This window comes from Rana temporaria, chromosome 2 (assembly GCF_905171775.1).
Source record: "Rana temporaria chromosome 2, aRanTem1.1, whole genome shotgun sequence".
NCBI classification, from domain to species: domain Eukaryota; kingdom Metazoa; phylum Chordata; class Amphibia; order Anura; family Ranidae; genus Rana; species Rana temporaria.
Window position 1 is genome coordinate 414548563 of NC_053490.1, and position 22397 is coordinate 414570959.

Sequence of the window (22397 nt, forward strand, 5' to 3'; positions counted from 1 at the left end):
ATTTGAAAACCCGAATATCATTTTCACAGAAGTAAAAGTAGATCATGGCCAGTGATGTATTGATCTTCTAGCTATATACACGTTTCAAGGATAAATAACCAACTCAAACTTTTTTTTCAATAAGGAAAAGGCCTAATGCCACAATACATCAGGTGAAAATCTCACAATTATTTGAATAAGTGAATTTAATTTTCACTAAAGTTAAAGAAGATCATGGCCGGTGATGTATTGACGTTCTAGCTACCTATGCATTTTGAGGATAACTGACTAAGTCAAACTTATCTTTTCAATAAGGAAAAGGCCCGATGCCACAGAAAATCTAGTGAAAATCTCAATTTTTTTTGGAAAACATGAATGTCATTAAAAGAAGATTGTGGCCAGTATATGTATTGACCTTCTGGCATCTACTCGTTTCAAGGATAAATAACTGAGTAAAACATATCTTTTCAATAAGGAAAAGGCCTAATGCAACAGGAAGGAATAGATAGGAAAGACTGCCGCTCCAGGTGAGCACACCTAAGGCAATCAATGTCCACTCAGGAACCAACGGGTGCCGGCAATGCACAGAGCATGCAAAAAGAAGAACCGTATATGGACAGCCGCACTCCAATAAGTCTAAAAAAGACGTGCCCTTTATTGGGTAAAAAGAAATGCACTACAAAAAAACAGCATACAGTGGGAAATAAACAGCTGACGCGTTTCACATTGAACCTCAATGCTTAGTCATAGCTATCGACTTATTGGAGTGCGGCTGTCCATATACGTTTCTTCTTTTTGCATCCTAATGCAACAGGAAATCTAGAAAAAAAACATTTGAACAAGTAAATATAATTTTCACTGAAATAAAAGAAGATCATGGCCAGTGATGTATTGACCTTCTAGCTGTCTACGTGTTTTGAGGATAACTAAGTCAAACTTGCGTGAAAATCTCGAAATTATTTGAATAAGTGAAAATCATTCTGTCATGGACCTTGGAATGCGGAAGTGTTCCTCCTTGAAATCTGTTACACAGTGGGGGGTCTTCTGCTCTGTCTTAAGGCTCCAGACGGCTCAATTTTCTGGCTATTGTGTACATTGATTGCCCCCTGGGGCTTCTGTCTCATTACACGTAGCAGTCCGTCTATTCAAGCTATCGGACCAATCCCTGCTGACTCATTTTCAAGTCCTCATTTGCATGGCTCAGAGGACCTGAGGGAGAACTACATGTACTTTACAATTGACCAATAGGAAAGCGGTTGTTGGGGGCGGGATGTTCCAAATTCTGTATAAAAGTGAGTTGTGTGCTTCCAATAAAGGTCTTCCTGTTTGAACTTACATACAGCCTGCCTGGTGTTTGTTCTAATGGATTCCGAACAGCACATAGCTGTAGTTCGGATCCCGGAGCCTTGGATGACCGAACCATCAGATGTTGCGATCTGCAAGCTGACTCAATAGTAGCAGAGGAGTGTCGGGGGAGCGGAAGCGAGCGAGCAAGGGTCTCGTTACACATTCATTTAGTAAAAGAAGATCATGACCAGGGATGTATTGACCTTCTAGCTATATACGCGCTTCAAGGATAAATAACCGTGTGAAACCAATCTTTGTTAATAAGGAAAAGGCCTCACTGCAGTAGAAGAAGACCATGGCCATAATATATTGACCTTCTGGTTATCTATGCATTTCAAGGATAAATATCTGAGTCAAACCTATCTTTTCATTAAAGTGGAGTTCCATCCAAAAATGGAACTTCCGCTTTAAATGATGGTGACCCCCTGACTTTTTTCGGGGGGGAGCGGATAACCACTTCCTCCACTGGCTCCGTGGTGCCAGGAGGAAGTTCACCTCTCCCTCCCTACAGTGCGGCTCGCGCATGCGCAGTGCATGTCCGGCTGTGAAGCCACAGCCAAGCGCCCACAGTTGAAATGCCGGCGCCATGGAGGGGAGCAGGGCTTCGTAAGCACAAATCGCTGAACCGCAGGACAGGTGAGTGTCGGATTATTAAAAGTCAGCAGCTACACTTTTTGTAGCTGCTGACTTTTAAATGGGTGGAACTCCGCTTTAACCACTTAAGACCCGGACCATTATGCAGGTAAAAGACCTGGCCAGTTTTTGCGATTCGTCACTGCGTCGCTTCAACTGACAATTGCGCGGTCGTGCGATGTGGCTCCCAAACAAAATTGGCGTCCTTTTTTTCCCACAAATAGAGCTTTCTTTTGGTGGTATTTGATCACCTCCTGCGGTTTTTATTTTTTGCGCTATAAACAAAAATAGAGGGACAATTTAGAAAAAAATTCAATATTTTTTACTTCTTGCTATAATAAATATCCCCAAAAAAGATATAAAAAAACATAATTTTTTCTCAGTTTAGGCCGATACGTATTCTTCTACCTATTTTTGGTAAAAAAAATCGCGATAAGCGTTTATCGATTGGTTTGCATAAAATGTATAGCGTTTACAAAATAGGGGATAGTTTTATGGAATTTTTAGTGATATATTTTTTTTTACTACTAATAGTGACGATCAGCGATTTTTTTCATGACTACGACATTATGGCGGACACATCGGTCAATTTTGACACATTTTTGGGACCATTGTCATTTTCACAGCGAAAAGTGCTATAAAAATGCACTGATTACTGTGAAAATGACACTGGCAGTGAAGGGGGTCTTCGTCTATGTGACCCGATCGCGGGACACCGGCGGCAATCGGGTCCACGGGTTCGGCAGGCATGGTCACGGAGGACAGGACCGGGTCGCGAGCACGTCGCCGGCAGGGCGCTCGCGACCCACGCCTGGGCATCTTAAAGGGGGCATACCCGTACGTCCATGTGCCCAGCCGTGCCATTCTGCCGACGTAAATAGTCGAGGTCCTTAACCGGTTAATAACATGAAATAAAATTAGATGTTTGCTATGTCAATAGAATGGAGTCTAAAAAAATTATAATGACAATTTTTCGGTAAGGAAAAGGCTTAAAGGGTCACTAAAGGATTTTTTTTTAGCTAAATTGCTTCCTTTACCTTACTGCAGTCCTGGTTTCATGTCCTTATTGTTTGTTTTTGCTCTAATCCTTCTCTGTTCTGAACACTTCCTGGTTGTCTGTTTCCTGATGAAAAAAGTAATGGGAGCTTTCTCTCTGTGGTCACTAATCAAGGAGGTGTGATTACTGTGTGTCTAAAACCCCTCAACACCAATTAGTTTAGTTTTCCAAACCATCACTGCCCTGTATTGGCTCTGTGCAGCAGAGAAGCAGGAAACATGCAAAAATGAAACTGAAACTGTAGGTACATTATATGATTGATTTTTATCTATTTTTAATCTTTTTTTTTTTTTTTTGGTCAAAAATATTTTATTGAGTACAAAGGTGTAATACACATTACAGGGAATACATTAAATACATTGAAAATAGAGAAGCTCAAATATTCTTATTCCAATATGTAAATATACAAAGTAAATATTTGTGGACAAAGTATGGTATACTATTTAGTCACTAATGACATTAAGATTATTAAGTTTAGAGGTTTTATGTAATTATTAGTAACTACTGACATATATACTGTCCTCTGTGAAGCAAAGAGTTATTAACAATACAAAGTGAGCTTCAAAATCATAATAGTAAAATATTTATAATCATTTTTAAAAGGAATCAGTTAACTATTATGTCTCTATACCCTGTAAACAGTCATTTCAGCAGAAAAAAAAATCCTTTACAACTCCTTTAATGCAACAAAAAATCTAGTGAAAATCTAAAAATTATTTGATAATATCAATTTCACTGAAGTAAAAGAAGATCATGGCCAGTGATGTATTGACCTTCTAGCTATCTACACATTTCAAAAATAAATAACCAAGTGAAACCATTATTTTTGATAAAGAAAAAGCCTAATGTAACATGAAATCTAGTAAAAAGATAAAAATTATTTGAAAAGGCGCATATATTGTTTTAATGAGGTAAAAATAGATCAGGGCCAATGATGTATTGACCTTCTATTTATCTACACGTTTCAAGTATAAATAACTGAGTCAAAGCAATTTTTCAATAAGGAAAAGGTCTAATGCCACAGAAAATCAAGTCAAAATCTTGAAATTATTCCTAGCACAAAGCCATGTGATCATTCATTGTTATTTTTTTAAATAAAGGTAAAATTAACACTTTTTTTTGTCATCTTTTAGGGGGTGGAATTGAATGCTTGAATCAACTTTTAATCATGATGAATTTCAAATTAAAAAAAAATGTGGTTAATAAAATCTAACATCTAGGACAGGATGTCCCAGTTATACGCTTCTCAAACTTGAACAACAACTTCATTTTTTGTTGCACCAGCGAAAAGACACTTAATTACATTTTACAGGGTAAGTGTTTTATTTCAAGTTCCTAAATTTATTATTTGTATAATCATTTAAAGATGGAGGCAGCTTATAGGACACAGATAGAGGGGAATTTGACCTAAAAGTCTTTGACTATTGTCTTGCGTGAACGGTCATTAATTAGCAACAATCCGACAAATTCTACCCAAATTATCCTGTTGGATTTTTATTCTTGAACTGTGCCTGTGATATAATTCTGATTGTCTTCTTAAGCTTCCAGAAGGCCACCAACTCATGTTATATTTTTAAAACCGTTACTGCGTCTTTTTTACTTTAAGAATATAAGATACATTTGTTATAAAGCCATTACAGAACCTGCTTTTATATCACAGGAAAAATAAAGCTACTCATGTATTTTTTTAGTGCTTCGAAGACTATATCAGTCTTAGACAATGCCATTTGAATCTCTGGAAGTCATGGTCTATATGGATGGAAGTCATGGTCTGTATGGATGGAAGTCATAGTCTGTATGGATGGAAGTCATGGTCTGTATGGATGGAAGTCATGGTCTGTATGGATGGAAGTCATGGTCTGTATGGATGGAAGTCATGGTCTGTATGGTTGGAAGTCATGGTCTGTATGGATGGAAGTCATGGTCTGTATGGGTTGAAGTCATGGTCTATATGGATGGAAGTCATGGTCTGTATGGGTTGAAGTCATGGTCTATATTTTGAGTAGAGAAGCTTACTTCCCAACTAGATAACAGGTTATACTAAATTTACTAAGAATATTTAGGTAGAGTTTAATTTTAGTTTTGTAGCTATGACTAAGCATTGAAGTTCAATGCGAAACGCGTCAGCTGTTTTTCCCACTGTATGCTGGTTCCTGTAGTGCATTTTTCTTTTTTACCCAATAAAGGGCACGTCTTTTTAAGACTTTGGAGTGCGGCTGTCCATATATTCTTTTCTCTGCATGGATGGAAGTCATGGTCTGTATGGATGGAAGTCATGGTATATATGGATGGAAGTCATGATCTGTATGGGTTGAAGTCATGGTCTATATTTTGAGTAGAGAAGCTTACTTCCCAACTAGATAACAGGTTATACTAAATTTACTAAGAATATTTAGGTAGAGTTTAACTCTGTATTATTGAGCATCTGTATTCAGTCTCTGGAGGAACTCTATCCACCAATTATTTTCCTCCTTCAGTCCTCTTTGTTGAGTTCTAAGTACTTCTCTGAGTTCCTTCCCTTCCTCGTTTTGGATTTCTCTGAACTTTTTGGTGGCGCTTTTTTGTCTTAAGCCACTTTCATGTCAACAGCAAAAAGGCATAAGCCAAAGTATTTTTGATATCGGGACACAGCATGTATTAATCTGAAAGGACCGATACACATAAGCACCTTGCTTTCAATTGCAATAGATTGCTTGGAAAGTTGTCTGCAGCTTGTGCTGTAGGTCACACTGTGTACTAAAGGTCTGTTTTTATTGCTATTCCCATGGGCTCCACCCATGGAGAGAATTTATGGCACAACTGATAGAAGAAACAGAACTACATAATAATGTACAGGCAGTTAAGATTAAAGTGTATCTATACCCAATAGCCAAAATTGAGAGTTTTGTTGATTACCAGTCCTTTGGTATGTTGACTGCATTCGTTTCCCCCCCCCCCCCTTTTTCATTTATTTTAACCTGGTAATCCTGGCATTAACTCAATTCCTGTCAGAGGGTGAGAATTGTACTGGGCAGGGTTGTCACCTGAAGACAGGAAGTATGTTAGGACTACATAACCCCTCTCTTCTCCATAACAGTGGAGATGTTTTGTAGTCCAAAGAGATAGTAGGGAACAATGCTAATTGATAACAGTCCAGATGCAGACAGTACAGGGAGGTGTCAGCTTACAAGATTATAATAATTTTTTTGTGCACTTGAACAGTCGAACAGTTCTAATAAAATGCTTTCATTGTTAAAGGTAAGGCGGGCCTTAGATCATGTGCTTTGCTTTCCTGCAACCATGGGTTGCAGGAAAAAAGTTCTATTTCTTGCTGTAAAGCTATTGCTATACTTAGCATTGTATTATCAGCAAACCCTGAGATTGAGCTATTTATACCAACCTCTAAGTCATTAATGAATAAATTAAATTGGTCCCAGTACCTCACTTACCACTCCAGACCAGTCTGAGTACATGCTTTTTATCACCACCCTTTGGACATGCCCCTGTATCCAGTTTTCTATCCATGAACAAACCCTATATGCCTACAGACCTCAGTTTGTAATTTAAGCATTTATGGGGGACTGTATCGAATTCTTTTGAAAAATCCAGATACACCACATCCACAGGCCCTCCCTTATCTAGATGGCAGCTTGCTTCCTCGTAGAATGTAAACAGATTGGTTTGGCAAAAATTGACCTTTTAATAACCCATGCTGATTACTACTCACGATACTATTCTCATCAGCAAATTCTTGTATATAGTCCCTTACCAACCCCCTTAAATAGTTTACATACTATCACTGTTAGACTGTCCGGTCTGGACTAATGTGACTATGTATAAAATATTCATGCTCACAATTTTTCTTTAACTTATAAAGGTGAAATGGTCAGTTTGGCTTGACTCTACTAGCAGAGAGGCGATAGATGAGACCTTCCTTTTCCAGACATTCTGCAGAGTAGGGATGAGCTTTATGTTTGAGTCAAACATGAGTTCAACTCAAACATTGGCTGTTTGCCCGTTCGACGAACAGCGAACAATTTGGGGTGTTCTCGGCAAATTCGAAAAGCTGCGGAACACCCGTTAAAAGTCTATAAGAGAAATCAGAAGTGTTAATTTTAAAGGCTTATATGCAAGTTATTGTCCTAAAATGTGTTTGGGGACCCGGGTTCTGTCCCAGGGGACATGTACCAATGCAAAAAAAAGTTTTAAAAACTGCAGTTTTTTTGGGAGCAGTGATTTTAATAATGCTTAAAGTGAAACAATAAAAGTGAAATATTCCTTAAAATTTCGTACCTAGGGGGTGTCTAAAGTATGCATGTAAAGTAGCGCATGTTTCCCGTGTTTGGAATTGTCCCTGTACAAAGTGTAATTTCTGAAGGAAAAAAAGTAATTTAAAACTACTCGCCGCTATTCATGAATTGTCAGGTCCCGGCAATACAGAGAAAAGTAATTGGAAAAAAAATGACAGGGGTCCCCCCCAGTCCATTACCAGGCCCTATGGGTCTGGTATGAATATTAAGGGGAACCCCTGCCATTTTTTTTCAATGACTCTTCTCTGTATTGCCGAGACCAACAATTCATGAATAGCCGTGAGTAGTTTTAAAATTACCTTTTTTCCTTCAGAAATTACACTTTGTTCCCTGGGGCAGGACCCGGTCCCCAAATACTTTTTAGGACAATAACTTGCATATTAGCCTTTGAAATTTGCACTTTTGATTTCTCACGTTTGAGTCCCATAGACTTTAACGGTGTTCGAATGTTCGCATGAACTTTTGGTCTGTTCGCATGTTCTGGATGCTAGCCGAACCGGGGGGTGTTCAGCTCATCCCTACTCCAGAGTATGTAATCTGATCTCCATAGCTCTTTAAATGTATTTGATGGAAGAAGCTGGTTTATGAGCCAGTAGAAAGTTAATTTCTAGTAGTAAATACTGGCAGTAAAAGGAAACATGTTTCACCATTTTGATGAATATACAAAAAAGTATAAAATAACAATTACTTTTTTTCCTAGATTCTATTCAGTTAAAAGTTTTCTGTGCTCACTGAAAGACAGTGGGCAAAGATGACTGAAGAAACCCCTTTTGCATTTACTGGAAATAACACCATCGATGGCACAATAATGTCTGGTTTATCCAACCACACACTGGAAATGCTGCAAAGTAAAATGCTGCAAAATGTCTTACCAGCAATATACTTATTCATCTTCATTGTCAGCACTCCACTAAATGTAACCAGTCTGTGGATTTTCTGTCGGAGCCAGTCGAAGAATCCAACAATGGTGTTTATGATCAATCTTACCGCAAACGATTTGGTCTACAGCTTGACGCTCCCGTTCCTGGCTGTCTATCACCTAGGAGGAAATAACTGGCCATTTGGAGACGTCTTCTGCTCTGTAACAATTATAATGTTCTATGCAAATGTGAACTGCTCCATTCTAACAATGATGTGTATTAGTGTGGAGCGCTACGTGGGTATTGTGCATCCTCTGCGTTTTCAAAAATGTATGAACATCAGAAAGGCATTTATTTTATGTTTGTTGATCTGGGTGCTAGTTTTATCAATTGACATACCTTTACTTTATACTAAGATGACATTCTATGTGCATGAACTGAACATACTTACTTGCTTTGATATTTTACCTAAAAATATGTTTTCTTCTCATGTGGCTTTCTATTTGTATTTTGCATGCCGCTTTCTGGTTTTCTTTGTTATTCCCATTGTTACTATGGTAATTTGTTACTTGTTAATCATTACAACTCTTCTGCGTTCACATATCAAGCAGTCTACTTTTTCCAAAAAGCAGACAATTTATACAATAGTAGTGTTGCTCTTAGTACTGTTAATATGTTTTGTGCCAAATAATGTGATTCTTATCGCTCATTCGCTTCCATCAAACAAACAGTACACCCTATATGTGGCCTACAAGCTTTCCTTAGCTTTGAGTGGCTTCAATTGCTGTTTAGATCCCTTTGTTTATTACTTTGGATCCAAAGAGTTTCGACAGAATGTGAAGAGTAAAATGTATTTTCTTTTTCATAAAAACAACACAGACCAAACTATGAAAACCCACACAAGTGAAGTTATCACGTTATCTTAAAGTATTATTTATTACAGGTACTTATATAGTGCCGTCAATTTACGCAGCATATATTGTACATTCACATCAGTCCCTGCCATAAAGAAGCTTATAACCTAAGGTCCCTAACTCACATTCATACATACACATATTAGGACCAGTTTAGGCAAGAGCCAATTAACCTACCAGCATGTCTTTGGAGTGTGGGAGGAAACCCGCACAAGCACAGGGAGAACATGCAAACTCCAGGCAGGTAGTGCCGTAGTTGGGATTCAAACCAACAACACCAGTGATAACCAGCACTTATATGCAAACCCACTGGGTGATTTTTCATTTAAGAATAGGACATATTTTAAGCTCAATTACTGTATATGTGCTAATCAAAATTATTTTTGAAGTTAGGGGCTCCTCCCTTTTAATTAGCCCATATTGTTTTTATCATAGAAATAACACCCTACGCGTTTCATCACTCTGTCGTCATCTGGATAACGTCAGAGTGACGAAACGCGCAGGGTGGAGTCAACGTGCATCCTTGCATCACTTCCGGTCGGCGTTGTTAGTGTCAGCAATACATGCTTTCAATGTTTATGCTAAATGTGAGTATGTTTCCACATTCTTTTTAACATAATAAAAGTTTTATCAGTATTACAATATTGGGGTCCATCTCTCCTTTACATGGTAATCAATTGGAGTATCACCAAGACATCTCGGACTGGATATCTTGCAGGTTGCTACACAGTGGCACATACTGTGAATGCTGCATACCCCAAGCGGGGGAGAAAATGTGCAGGCACAATAGGAGCACGGATAAGCCACGCATGCTGTGATCACTTTGTGAAGAGGGAAAAGGATCATAGAATACCTTTCACCAGCACAAGCACTTTTCTGAACTTTTTTGGACTTTATTATTTATTTATTCATTAATTTATTTAATCTATTTATTAATTGGTATTTAACACGTTTATGTTTCACTATCTCACATCTATTTATGCCATAATTTGCACATTATTTATATTATATAGTAGTTGTCACATCTATACCTTCACAGATGTACAAGGATACACCTGTTACTCAAGATTCATCTCCCAGAACTACAAAGGAGACATAGTCATACCAGATAAAGTATATACCTTTTTGTATTGGGCTTTGACTCCTTAATGAGAAAATATTATACAACCCTAGTATTTTTGGCATTATATGTAATGGCAGTAGTAGTGGCGGTATAGCCTAGATCAGTGTTTTTCAACCTCTCATGTCTCCCCAGTGTGAAAGCCCAAGTGCTTTCACATTGGGGAGGTGCGCTTGCAGGATGGGAAAAAAGTCCTGTAAGCAGCATCTTTGGGGTGGTTTGGGACTCCCAAAATGCCTTGCCCATTGAAATGAATGAACAGCGCTGCCGAAGCACCTGCAAAGTGCTTCCACAGTGCAGCAACATGGGCACTTTTAAAGCTTTCTTTGCCCGCTAGTGGGGTTTAAAAGCGCCCTCCTAGCACTGCTAAAATACGGTAAAGCGCCACTAAAACTAGCGGTGCTTTACTGATAACGCACCCCCACCCCAGTGAGAAAGCAGTCTAAAATTCTACACAATCTTGAGGCACCCTGTTATAAAATGTAAACAAATTAAACTACTAGTTTTACATAACAAAGCAACACCCTTACATATAGGACACCCAGTGTTAGGGGTGATTTATTCTTACAAAATACACCTTTGTACGCTGACACTGACCAATATTCCAATGTTTCTCTTCTCCTTCAGTTTCTCTCCCTTGCTCAGTTAACGTGACCCCAATGCTGATGGATTTTTCCAACATACAATCTTCCAGAGCCTAAGCCCAGAAAAAAAGACTATGTGTGCCAGATTTTTACCATCTCCCCAACACACACCACCAAGCCCAGACCCATGGTGATAGACTGAGTTGTTAAAGTGTTACTAAACCCAGTAATATGAAAATAGTTAATCCGCCCCTCCGCAGTGAGAGAGAGAGAGACTTGTAAAGCGCAACACATGCGAACTGAATCGCCTCTGGGCGCTGTATTGATTTCATGGGTAAGGAACCCCTTGACCTCAGAAGAGATGGGTTTTAATCTTTCTCCTGAAAGCCAAGTGGTCCGACTCCAGTCAGATGGTGGTTGGTAGTGCATTCCACAGGCGAGGTCCCTGGACTGCAAATCTTCGATCTCCTTTGGACTTGTATCTGGCTTTGGGTATCTGGAGGAGGTTTTGATTGGTGGATCGCAGAATGCGATTGGGGTTACGGGCTTTTATTTTTTCGCATAGATATTGGGGGCATTGCCTTGAATACACTTATGTATTAGGCAGAGTGCCTTGAAAGTGATTCTGTCTTTTACTGGCAACCAATGAAGGGATCTCAGTGAAGGTGAGATTGATTCCCATGTTTTTTTCCCAGTCACAAGTCGAGCGGCCGTATTTTGAACAAGTGATTTGGTATTTGGGGAGTCCTAGATAGAGGGCATTTGCGTAGTCGAGTCTGGAATTGATGATTGTTCCCACCACGACTGCAATGTCCTCTTTCGGGATATAGGGCTATAGAGTCTGCGTAGTAGGCGCAGCAGATGGTGGGATCCGCTGACTACTGACCCTATTTGTGCATCCATTGTCATGTAGGTATCGAAAATGACTCCGAGACTTTTGACTTTGGTGCTAGGGGTGATAGTTTTACCCAGAATGGGTGGGGGAGTCCATGTTGACGCGGGGTGATTTTTCCGGTTAGCGTGAAACAGGAGAAGTTCTGTTTTCGAACCATTGAGTTTAAGATAACTGTTTGTCATCCAGTTATCTATAAGGCCCGGTACACACGAGCAAACATGTACGATGAAACAGGTCCGTCGGACCGTTTTCACCGTACATGCCTGCCAGAGGGCTTCTGTACGATGGTTGTACACGTAAACTCCAGCATGGTGGGCCTGAATGTGCTTGATCAGGAGGTTACTTTCTCCAAGTAGGACGATATCCGAGGAGAGTGGATTGCCATCTGCAGAACAGACAAAAGATAAATCAGAGCAGGCTAGATCACGTCATCAGCCTTAACGGCGGAAGAATATTTAAATTACAAGCATAGTCTACTTCATAAAATTGTGAAATAACCAAAAAATACATCAACGCCAAATTGCTAAACTGGAGTGGATCTGAACAGGATCTTGTCCCTTGGAGCTCTTATGCTGGTGTTAGTAGCAGTGTCTGGAATAGTCTTTTCAGGGAAGACTTTAAACATCCTTATACCCTATGAGACCGTTGAAAGCCCGGTCTTTTTCTCTGGTAAGGAGATTTCATTTCCCACACATTGGGTGTCCTTCTATTTCATCTTCGGTGGAGGATCTTTTCACATGCAGATATTGTTGGTCACTTAAATTGGACTCAATTCACTGTTTTTTTATGGACTATTTTTTATTACACTCATTGACTAATTTGGATGGGTCCGATATTTTGAATGTTTTATTCTTTATTTACTCATTGTGTTCACTCATATTATTATTGGTCATTTTTTTCACATATAATTTTCACAGGTTTAGTTATTAGCGCTGTATTATCTTGTATTTTGTGTTTTTTTGTTTACTAACTTGCTTTTTTTAAATTCACACGGTCATTTAATTGATTTTATTTTGTTAGCGCAGTGTTTTTTTTCTGTTTAGACAGAGAAATCCCTTTCCATATTCTGTATACACAGACTGATTTTACTGTTGAGGGTAAATTTACTTTATACATTCATAATACATATTGTTAATGAGGAACTGAACTGGAAATTATTCTCAAAAAGGCAACCAGAGAGCAAAGTGCTACTCACCAGTAGTGCCTATAGGCTTCACGTAGCTGGTCTTTTTCCCATTAAAGGCTTATTATGTCCTAACCTGCATTGTGTTTCTGTGTGGGGAAAATAATGTTGCTGGAGGCAGAAGTTTGCTTTCTCATATCAGCGCTGAACTGAAGATGTGATCCATGGTGGGAGAATAATGAAGAAGCATCAGGGGTGGTGCAGAAAGTACTGATCCACAGAATGAATGAAGCAGAAGGAGGAATTCCTGCTCTGGCCCTCAATTACAGCTTTCCCTCCAGCATGGAGAACAGTGAGCTACATAATAGTGATTTAACCAAATTTCACTCCACATCTATTGAGACTAGTCAACAGGACTAGTTAATCCTTCTAGTAGGACAGGAGAGCACATCACTTAGGTGACACGAATCCTGCGTTTCAAAGTTTATTTTCCTCTTCCCATTAATTGAATAGCCTTTTAGGTACAACCTAAAACCATTCACTGGGAACTTAAACATTGAGGTGACAACGCCATCCCTGCATTGCAAGACAAAGGAAGCATAGTAACTCTAAGAAAGTAACAATTATACATTTTTAACTACCGGTAAATGTTATTTTATTAAAGCTAAAGAATAATGTTCGGCTATTAGGGTTACATGGTACATTTCCAGCTATATTTACATCTATAGCTTTGGGTTTGCATACACTTTTATGCCTGCAATGCAGCACATGTAATACTTTTTATCCTATGTGCTACATATATTATTCAACATATAGTAAAATAAGACACATTGTGAAAGACCCAATACATTTACATAGCTGTAATACTTCAGAATCACTAATTTCAGGCCCAGTTTCTCTCTATGTTGTTGTTTCTTAGGCCCTGTACACACGATCAGTCAAAACTGATGAAAATGGACTGAAGGTCTGTTTCATCGGTTAACCGATGAAGCTGACTGATGGTCTGATGTGCCCACACACCATCAGTTCAAAAACTGATCGAGTCCAACGCGATGATGTAAAACACAACGACGTGCAGAGAAAAATTAAGTTCAATGCTTCCAAGCATGCGTCGACTTGATTCTGAGCATGTGCGGGTTTGGAACCGATGCTTTTGCGTACTAACCATCGGTTTTTACCAATCGGTTAGGCGTCCATCGGTTGAATTTTAAAGCAAGTTCTAAATATTTGGACCGAAGGACAATTGACCGATGGGGCCCACACACGGTCGGTTTGGACCGATGAAACTGAACTTCAGTCCGTTTTCATCGGTTTGGTCTGATCATGTGTACAGGGCCTCACAGGAATGATGGGTACCAGTCATTTTGGTATAATAGACTTGAACAGATTTATTGCAGACTGCAGAATATGGTAAGGAGGATTAGGAACAAACTAGGATACCCCAAGCACAAATGATCTCACCCGCCAGAATAAACTCTAGTCTTCTCTAAAGGCCTTACTCTAAACTGTAAATAATTATTTGGATGCCCGGATCAACCATTACCTATTATGTAGAGAGTCCTGTGAAGCCTCGTACACACGACCAAGGAACTCGACGGGCGAAACACATCGTTTTCCTCATTGAGTTCCTTGTTAGGCTGTCGAGGAACTCGACAAGGCAAGTTTCTCCATTCCCGTCGAGGAAATAGAGAACTTGCTCTCTTTTTGGCTCGTCGAGTTTCTCGACAGTTTCCTCGACGAAAATGTACACACGACCGGTTTCCTCTGCAAAAAAATATCTCCCAGCAAGTTTCTTGCTGGTTTTTGCCGAGAAACTCAGTCGTGTGTACGAGGCCTCAGTCTCCACTGATCCAAAATGCCCTGATTACCAAGATTTAGCTGCAAGCGTTAAACATGTCTCATAAATCATGCAGATGTACGGTAAGTAAATAAATATATACGCTGTGCTTTCCAAAATTACACACTATAACAAAGTGCATACACATAAACGTGTAAATCCTCCAATAGTGAAAACAACCATCTCAGCTAACTGTAGACAATAACAATAGTGTATTACAATTAATACATTTTAAATAACATATAAAATATAAATATAAAAGCATGAACAATGATGAATGTGCTATTACACAGAAGAAGTGGTAAATAATAATCAAACTTATAAATGTCCTGTATTATTTATCAGTGACCCACTGATGAATAAATCAAAAAAGTGCTCCTGTGCATGTGGGTAGCATCCAATCAAGTATAGGTTATCAATATTGCATTGCTTTGTTGATCCAAAGAGTATTCCTGTGCATGTGTATGATATCCAAATGAGTCTATCCAGGTGTAATAAAGTTCATGCGACTATAAAACTAAGTTTTAAGTGATCCAGAACATACCGTGGTGTTCCTTTGCAGTCTCTTTTACAAAAAATATACTACAAATACAGTATAACAGCCACTAGGTGGCAAAAGAATGATACAAATAATATTTGATTACAATGCGTACTGAAGACTATCACTTTCCAAATTGAATTCCAGTGTTTTTTTGGTGTGAACTTTTGTTCCCTATTGTGGAGCGATTGCATTGTTGTGCACATTTGCTAAGAATACTACCACATGCAAAGTAACAGCTGCTGTTTTCATATTGCTTTGCACTTATTTTCTTACATTCACAATGAAAACTTTGATGGTTAATAGACAAAAAACTAGAAAAATCCAGTTTCTATTTTTTTATTTATTATAGTTTTATTAAAGATTTTAGATATTTAAAATTTTTCCCCCACAAAATGTTTTTTTATTTAAAAATGTAATTCACAGATATATCAAAGGATTATTCTGAACAAAAATGGTGCCATCCTTGTGCAGTGAAAAGCAGATGAAGGCTTTCTCAGGGGTAGTATTGTGATCTCTGTGAAAGATATCAGTTTATGTGTGGGCCATGCCACCTTGGCAACTTTGTAGCAGAGATCTGTAGCAAATCTTTGCTTATTTTCTTTGTTGATTTGTAGCTAGTTGTAGAATTGTTACAAAATCACTTGCACGACATGGGCAGGGGTGTTACCCCTGTTGGATTTTAATTCAAACGAAAACCAGACATCCCTGAAATTCTATATATGGGCCTCTATACGTATGGGAGAATGTGGAATCTGTGCGGGGTTGAGGTATCCCCGTCTGTATCTGGTGTGGTTTGTTATGTCTGAAACATAAAGATGATAATATAGCTCTTTGTCCCCGTGGATTCAGTCTCCCCTCAGATTTTCCGGTTTAACTGAATAAAGAGTATAGAATTCTGCAAGATTTAGCTGGTTGGACTATTTGGGTGCACGATGTCTTGCATTATGTTTTTGCAATAAGCTGGACATGTTGTAATGTTAAATGTCATATCAAAGGTTGTGTAATTTCTTTTTGCACAATCTCTATTTCTCTTTGTACTGTATAGTAGTTCAAAGTGTAACTCTAGTGCAGAGTGTTTCCCTTTTCACTGCTCCCCTCACCTGAGCCGAATGAAACAGAAAACACATGCATACCTGTAGTCCCAGGCTTCCAATGACAGGGGCGCTACTATAAATTTAGAGGGCGTCTGAGCCATAGTTTGACCCAGACTCTGTTAATTCTATTTAAATTTGCCTCTATTCTGGCTGTGGTTGTGCTCGGTAAAAGTTTTCCCTTGTTGCCTGTAGGTAGCGTTACCAATTCAGGCCCATGTTGGAACTTGGGTAAACCATAGTGTGTTGAGTGTCCCCTCTTGGCAGCAGCCCGGTGGAAGTGGTGCCCCGCTGTGCATGCTGGGAGGGGATACTTAAGGGGCAGACACTGTTTTTCGGGGTCCTTCGCCTCGTGGCCCTCCTGGCGCGAGGTGGGTGTGCGTGATTCCAGTCTCAAGACCACGTTGGTCTGAGGCTGTGTTCCTATCAAGTAGGCCCAGCTATGCTGGCTGGGGCCTATGGTTCTACAGGGGATCCCAAGCTGTCCATCCAAGAGGAGGAAGCTTCTTAGGGAAGGAAACCGTGGGAGGACCTGCCCTGGAGGAGACCAAGCAAGGCAAGCTGATGTCTCGGGATAGGCCTGGTGATCTTGTTAACCACTTCCATACCAGGCACTTGCGCACCTTCCTGCCCAAGCCAATTTTCAGCTTTCAGCACTGTCGCACTTTGAATGACAATTGCGCGGTCATGCTAGTCTGTACCCATATGACATTTTTATCATTTTGTTCCCACAAATAGAGCTTTCTTTTGGTGGTATTTGATCACCTCTGCAATTTTTATTTTTTGCGCAACAACTAAAAAAAGACCAAAATTTTTGAAAAAAATAAAGTTTTTATTTTTTTCTGTTAAATTTGTTTGTAAAAAAGTAAGTTTTCTTCTTCAATTATGGGCACTGATATGGCGGCACTGATGGGCACCGATGAGGTAGCACTGATGGGCACCATTGAGGTGGCACTGATGGGCACCGATGAGGTGGCACTAATGGGCACCGATAGGCGGTACTGATGGGCACTGATAGGCGGCGCTGGTATGCTGCACTGATAGGCACTCATAGGCGGCACTGATAGGCACTCATAGGCAGCATTGGGCACTCTTTAGCGGCACTGATGGGCACTCATGGGCGGCACTTATGGGTGGCACTGATGGGTACTTATGGGTGGCACAGATGGGCACTGATAGGTGGGCACTGGGCATAGATGGGCACTAAGAGGTGGCACTGATGGACATTGGGTGGCACTGATGGCATTGCTGGGTATCATTTCAGTCAGTGCCCATGTTGCCAGTCAGTGCCCATTTGTGACTATCCATTCTGTGTTCTCAGACATGGCTGCTTGGCCATGTGAGAGGGGTCTATCCGGGTGAGCAATACCCACTCAGGAGTGAGTGGCGAATATTGGAACTTTGAATACTTTTGTGCATTCTGTACCACGTACCTGAACCTTCCCCTTCTCTCTACACTCTCTACTTCCTTCACAAGTTTATACAGCAAAAATAAAGCCTACAGTTGAAGGTTTTACATCTTGTATGGATGGACATTGCAATTTCTACAGACTTCCTCCACTGGACAATGAACTTAGAGGTAACGTGCAAACCCAAAATCTAAACCAGCAGCTCTAAACCTACGTCAGTAGTGCTATATACCTTTTTCAAAACGGTCTTCTTTCTGGTCCGGTGATGTGACGGCATAGGTGTGCGCAGCCTATTGTATTAGGGTGTGCACCCCAAATGTATTAAAACATGGACAGTGTCAGTAAAGCAGCGGACTTGTCAGTAGAGGTTGGTGTCAGTAGGGCTATGGACAGTGTCAGTAGCTTTTTATTTTTATTATTTTAATCTTTTTATTAAAAAACAAAAAAATTTGGGGGCATTGGTGCAATATCAGCAGGGAGAATCTGCACCTCAAGCGGTAATTAGGGTTTGCACAGGTACACCCGGTACACCCCCCCCCTGCGCACACCTATGTGTGATGGTTCGTTCCAAGTAGGGGCATTTGTGCACTTTAGACTTGCTTCTCTCACATACAAATCTATGAGAAAATAAAAGCAGCTTGAAGCAGCCAAATACACCGGCCAGTCAAATTTGAATGTTACCGGAATGCTCTCAAACTGATGTCACAATAATTCCAAACTGCATTTGCCCATTGTCACAATCCCAATACAGGCTCTAAAGCAAATATAGATTTCATCAGATTGTCTTAGGTCCACACCAGTGGTGGCTGGTGCTCTATCCGTTAGAGGGGTAGCATATAGACCTGACCACAGACCCCCCCTCTGTCACTCCACCCCACCACCCCACACTAACCCCCCCATCACTCCAGCCTACCACTGCACACCATTGACAGCACCACTCATTCTACGGCCGCCGGCTTGCCCTCTTGCACGCCAATCCCCCATCAGCCCCACACTTACCCCGTGCAGGTCATGGCTGCGACAACGGCTTCCCCCTCCATCGCCTCTGTGTCCCAGCCGTCGCTTCTCCTCATGGTCAATCAGATCTTCAGAGTCCCGGCCAATGGGATTATAGGACTCCCAGGATGACATTAGCGTGTATTAATTCACTAATGTCACACAACAGGGTGGGCTCAGGACGAAGTGCTCTGCGCACTGAGCCCACCCTTTTTAAAGCCAATTAGAGCCTCTGGCTCTAATCATTTGTTTCTAAAAAAGAAGAAACCATAGAAATCCATGCGTTTGTGCCCTGCATGTAGATTAGGGTTGCGGCCGCATGGATTAGGGGGAGCGGTGCCCATTTGCTCCTAATAAGTGGTCGCCACTGGTCCACACATTAGTAATCTGTATAGCTTGCTTTAACAAGACCTAATTAAATCATGTTAAAAAAATAAATACATTTAATCACTCAAGGAATATCCATCACTTTAAAATGGTGACAGGAAAACTTGAGTGCCATGAATAAAAAATTGTGTATAAATCAGGGATATAATTAGATAAAACAGATTAAAGTGGATGTAAACCCACTCTCATCTTTTCTAAACTACTGCCATAGTGCTGATCTATAAGGATATAAATGCCTCCTGCATATGTATCCTTTCCTGTCAAATGTCTACCCTCTGTCTGTTATGAGACCTGAAAAACTGCAGATTCTGTGGGTGGGTCTGTTGTCTGGAGCTCGGTGGGTGGAGTCGTGATGTCAGTAGACTCCCCGCCCTCCTCTACACTCCCCTTGTCAACATGCATTTTTTCCTGTGTATTCCTTGCACTAAATTCTGCTATGATCACCAACATCCAGTCAAAATCCAGAAAAGTAACCACATGACTTCAGAAAAGGAGTGGGGGGTGGGAATTAAAAAATAATGCCTGTCTGAAACTAGTGCATGAGATATGTAAATAACCTGTCACTCACAGCAAAGGGGAGGAACGGACTAAGGTTTTTCTCTGTAAGTCTGTTTTATTTCACTGAACAATAAAAGAGGATTGCTCAGCGCTGGATTAACTCTGTGTGGCAAGACTGGGCACAGATGATAGGAAATCTTTTACTCTACATTGTGACATCAAAAAATTAAAAATACATTTTCGGGTTTACATCCACTTTAAGTGTCCCAGTTTGTAAATTGAATGCCTGGCTAGCATTCCACCATAAAAAAAACATAACCCTCTTGTGTAACAATGCAGTTGAATAACCACAATGTTTTAAGTATCCGGTAGATATTCTAAATAGTATTTCTTACACCATAGTACAATGCTTTTTAGCAATTATAGTACATACATAACATGTGTGTTCTGATAGCATTAGATTTTTACTTTAATTCAGATGGAAATATTAAAACCTGCAAATATTTTGCAGCAAAGACCAAAGCTTCATGTCAAAGCTCATAAAATTGGAGGCAATGATTTGCTTTCATCAAGACAGAATAACCTGTTACCTTCTCTTCTACAGCCATTGTTAAGCTACTTATACATTTTCAGATACATATGGGGCCACAATAATCATATTTGTCACAGGAATGGAGGGGACATCTTCCAATGGGGAAATGTGTTCTAGTGACCCTTGTCTGGGAGGGGCTTTCTCTTATTTTGGAAAGATTTCCTTTTCCTGTTGTGTCTACAGCAGGCACAGCCCATCCATTAAGGGTGCACGGGCACCGACCCCTCTATCCACGCCACCCTCTATATGAGTAATGCATAGATTCATGCATTGCATGAATCTATCCAAGGCCGCCGCAGCCATCCCCTATTAATGCGTCCGTCCCCTTTCAGGACGCCGGGCGTATGAATTACAGTGGCGGGGTGTCATAGGCTCTAATAAGCTTCAAAATAGCGTGGGCTCGGAGCGCAGAGCATTACGTTTAGAGCCGACCCCAAATTCACCTCTCATTTCCCGATTGGCTAAAAGGTCAGGTGATCCTATTGGACGCCTAGAAGGAGGAGGAGGGGGATCCACAGCGGACGCCGCCGTGATCCACACCACAGGAGGAGGAAGAAAGCTGCTGGACACGCTGCCCACCCGCTTCCCGCTCCCACCGGGTGTGGCTGTTTGCCGTCCCCCTCAAAAGAAAAAAACACCAGCCACCACTGGTCTACAGGACAGAAAGTGAAGGAAAACCTCTTGAATGGATTGGATGACAATTATAATCTAAGATTCCAATAACTATTTTACTGTTCCTATTTTGGGCAGTATAGCCGGAGCAGACACTATGAAGGGCCTTATTACTAAGATTTATATGTGATTATTAACTGAAATGTTCTCTGGCGTTCCATATAGGCAAAAATAATCTATGTATGCATAAATCAATGTGACTCTGGAGTAGGGATGAGCCGAACACCCCCCGTTCGGTTCGCACCAGAACCTTCGAACAGACCGAACGTTTGCGCGAACATTTAGAACCCCATTGACGTCTATGGGACTCGAACATTCGAATTCAAAAGTGCTAATTTTAAAGCCTAATATGCAAGTTATTGTCGAAAAACGTCTTTGAGAACCCGGGTATTGCCCCAGGGAACATGTATCAATGGAAAAAAAGTTTTAACCACTTGCTGACGGCCGTACGACTTTGTACGGCCGCAGCGCGGCTCCCAATCTCTAACTGGCCGTCTTTTTACGGCCGCCCCTTTGCACTGCTGTGCTGGCCGTGTCCCTCGGACACAGCCAGTCACAGATCGCCGTGAACGGCCAATCGGAGCGGCCGTTTCCTAGGCGATCTGTGCGGCCAATGAGAGATGATCTCATATGTTTACATATGAGATCATCTCTCATTCCCGGCTCTCGCAGACAGCGGTGCTGTCAGGGAAGAGAGGAGACAGATCTGTGTCTCTTGTACATAGAGACACAGATCGGTCACCCCCCCCAGTCACCCCCCTTCCCCCACAGTTAGAACACTAATATTAGGGTACACATTTAACCCCTTCCTCACCCCCTAGTGTTAACCCCTTCCCTGCCAGTCACATTTATATAGTAATTAGTGCATATTTATAGCACTGATTGCAGTATAAATGTGAATGGCGCCAAAAATGTGTCAAAAGTGTCCGATGTGTCCGCCATAACGTCGCAGTCCCAATAAAAATCGCAGATCGCCGCCATTTCTAGTAAAAAAAAAAAAATAATAATTATGTCCCTTATTTTGTAGGCGCTATAACTTTTGCGCAAACCAGTCGCTTATTGCGATTTTTTTTTTTTTTTTTTTTTACTAAAAATATGTAGAATACGTATCGGCCTAGACTGAGGATAAAAAAAAAAACGTAAAAAAAAAAATTGAGCTATTTATTATAGCAACAAGTAAAAATTTTTTTTTTTTTTACTAAAAATATGTAGAATACGTATCGGCCTAGACTGAGGATAAAAAAAAAAACGTAAAAAAAAAAATTGAGCTATTTATTATAGCAACAAGTAAAATTTTTTTTTTTTTTTCAAAATTGTCGCTCTATTTTTGTTTATAGAGCAAAAAATAAAAACCGCAGAGGTGATCAAATACCACCAAAAGAAATCTCTATTTGTGGGGAAAAAAGGAAGCCAATTTTGTTTGGGATCCACGTCGCACGACAGCGCAATTGTCAGTTAAAGCGACGCAGTGCCGAAACGCAAAAAGTCCTCTGGGCAGGAAGGGTTTAAGTGCCCAGTAAGGAAGTGGTTAAAAACGGTTGTTTTTTCAGGAGCAGTGATTTTAATGATGCTT

At 40.4% G+C, this 22397-nt stretch overlaps 1 protein-coding gene across 1 annotated transcript; it reads left to right on the forward strand.

Moving 5' to 3' along the window:
- The first annotated feature begins 4150 nt into the window (after positions 1–4150).
- LOC120927482 (P2Y purinoceptor 8-like) lies at positions 4151–9163 on the forward strand. Its single transcript, XM_040338190.1, has 2 exons — positions 4151–4329; positions 8006–9163. Exon 2 carries the CDS (start codon positions 8057–8059, stop codon positions 9089–9091), a length of 1035 nt encoding a protein of 344 aa, XP_040194124.1. The 5' UTR covers positions 4151–4329; positions 8006–8056; the 3' UTR covers positions 9092–9163.
- The last annotated feature ends 13234 nt before the right edge of the window (positions 9164–22397 follow it).

Excerpts from the sequence above, each read along its gene's own strand:
- LOC120927482 (XM_040338190.1), top strand. The coding sequence starts at position 8,057 with ATGACTGAAGAAACCCCTTTTGCATTTACTGGAAATAACACCATCGAT.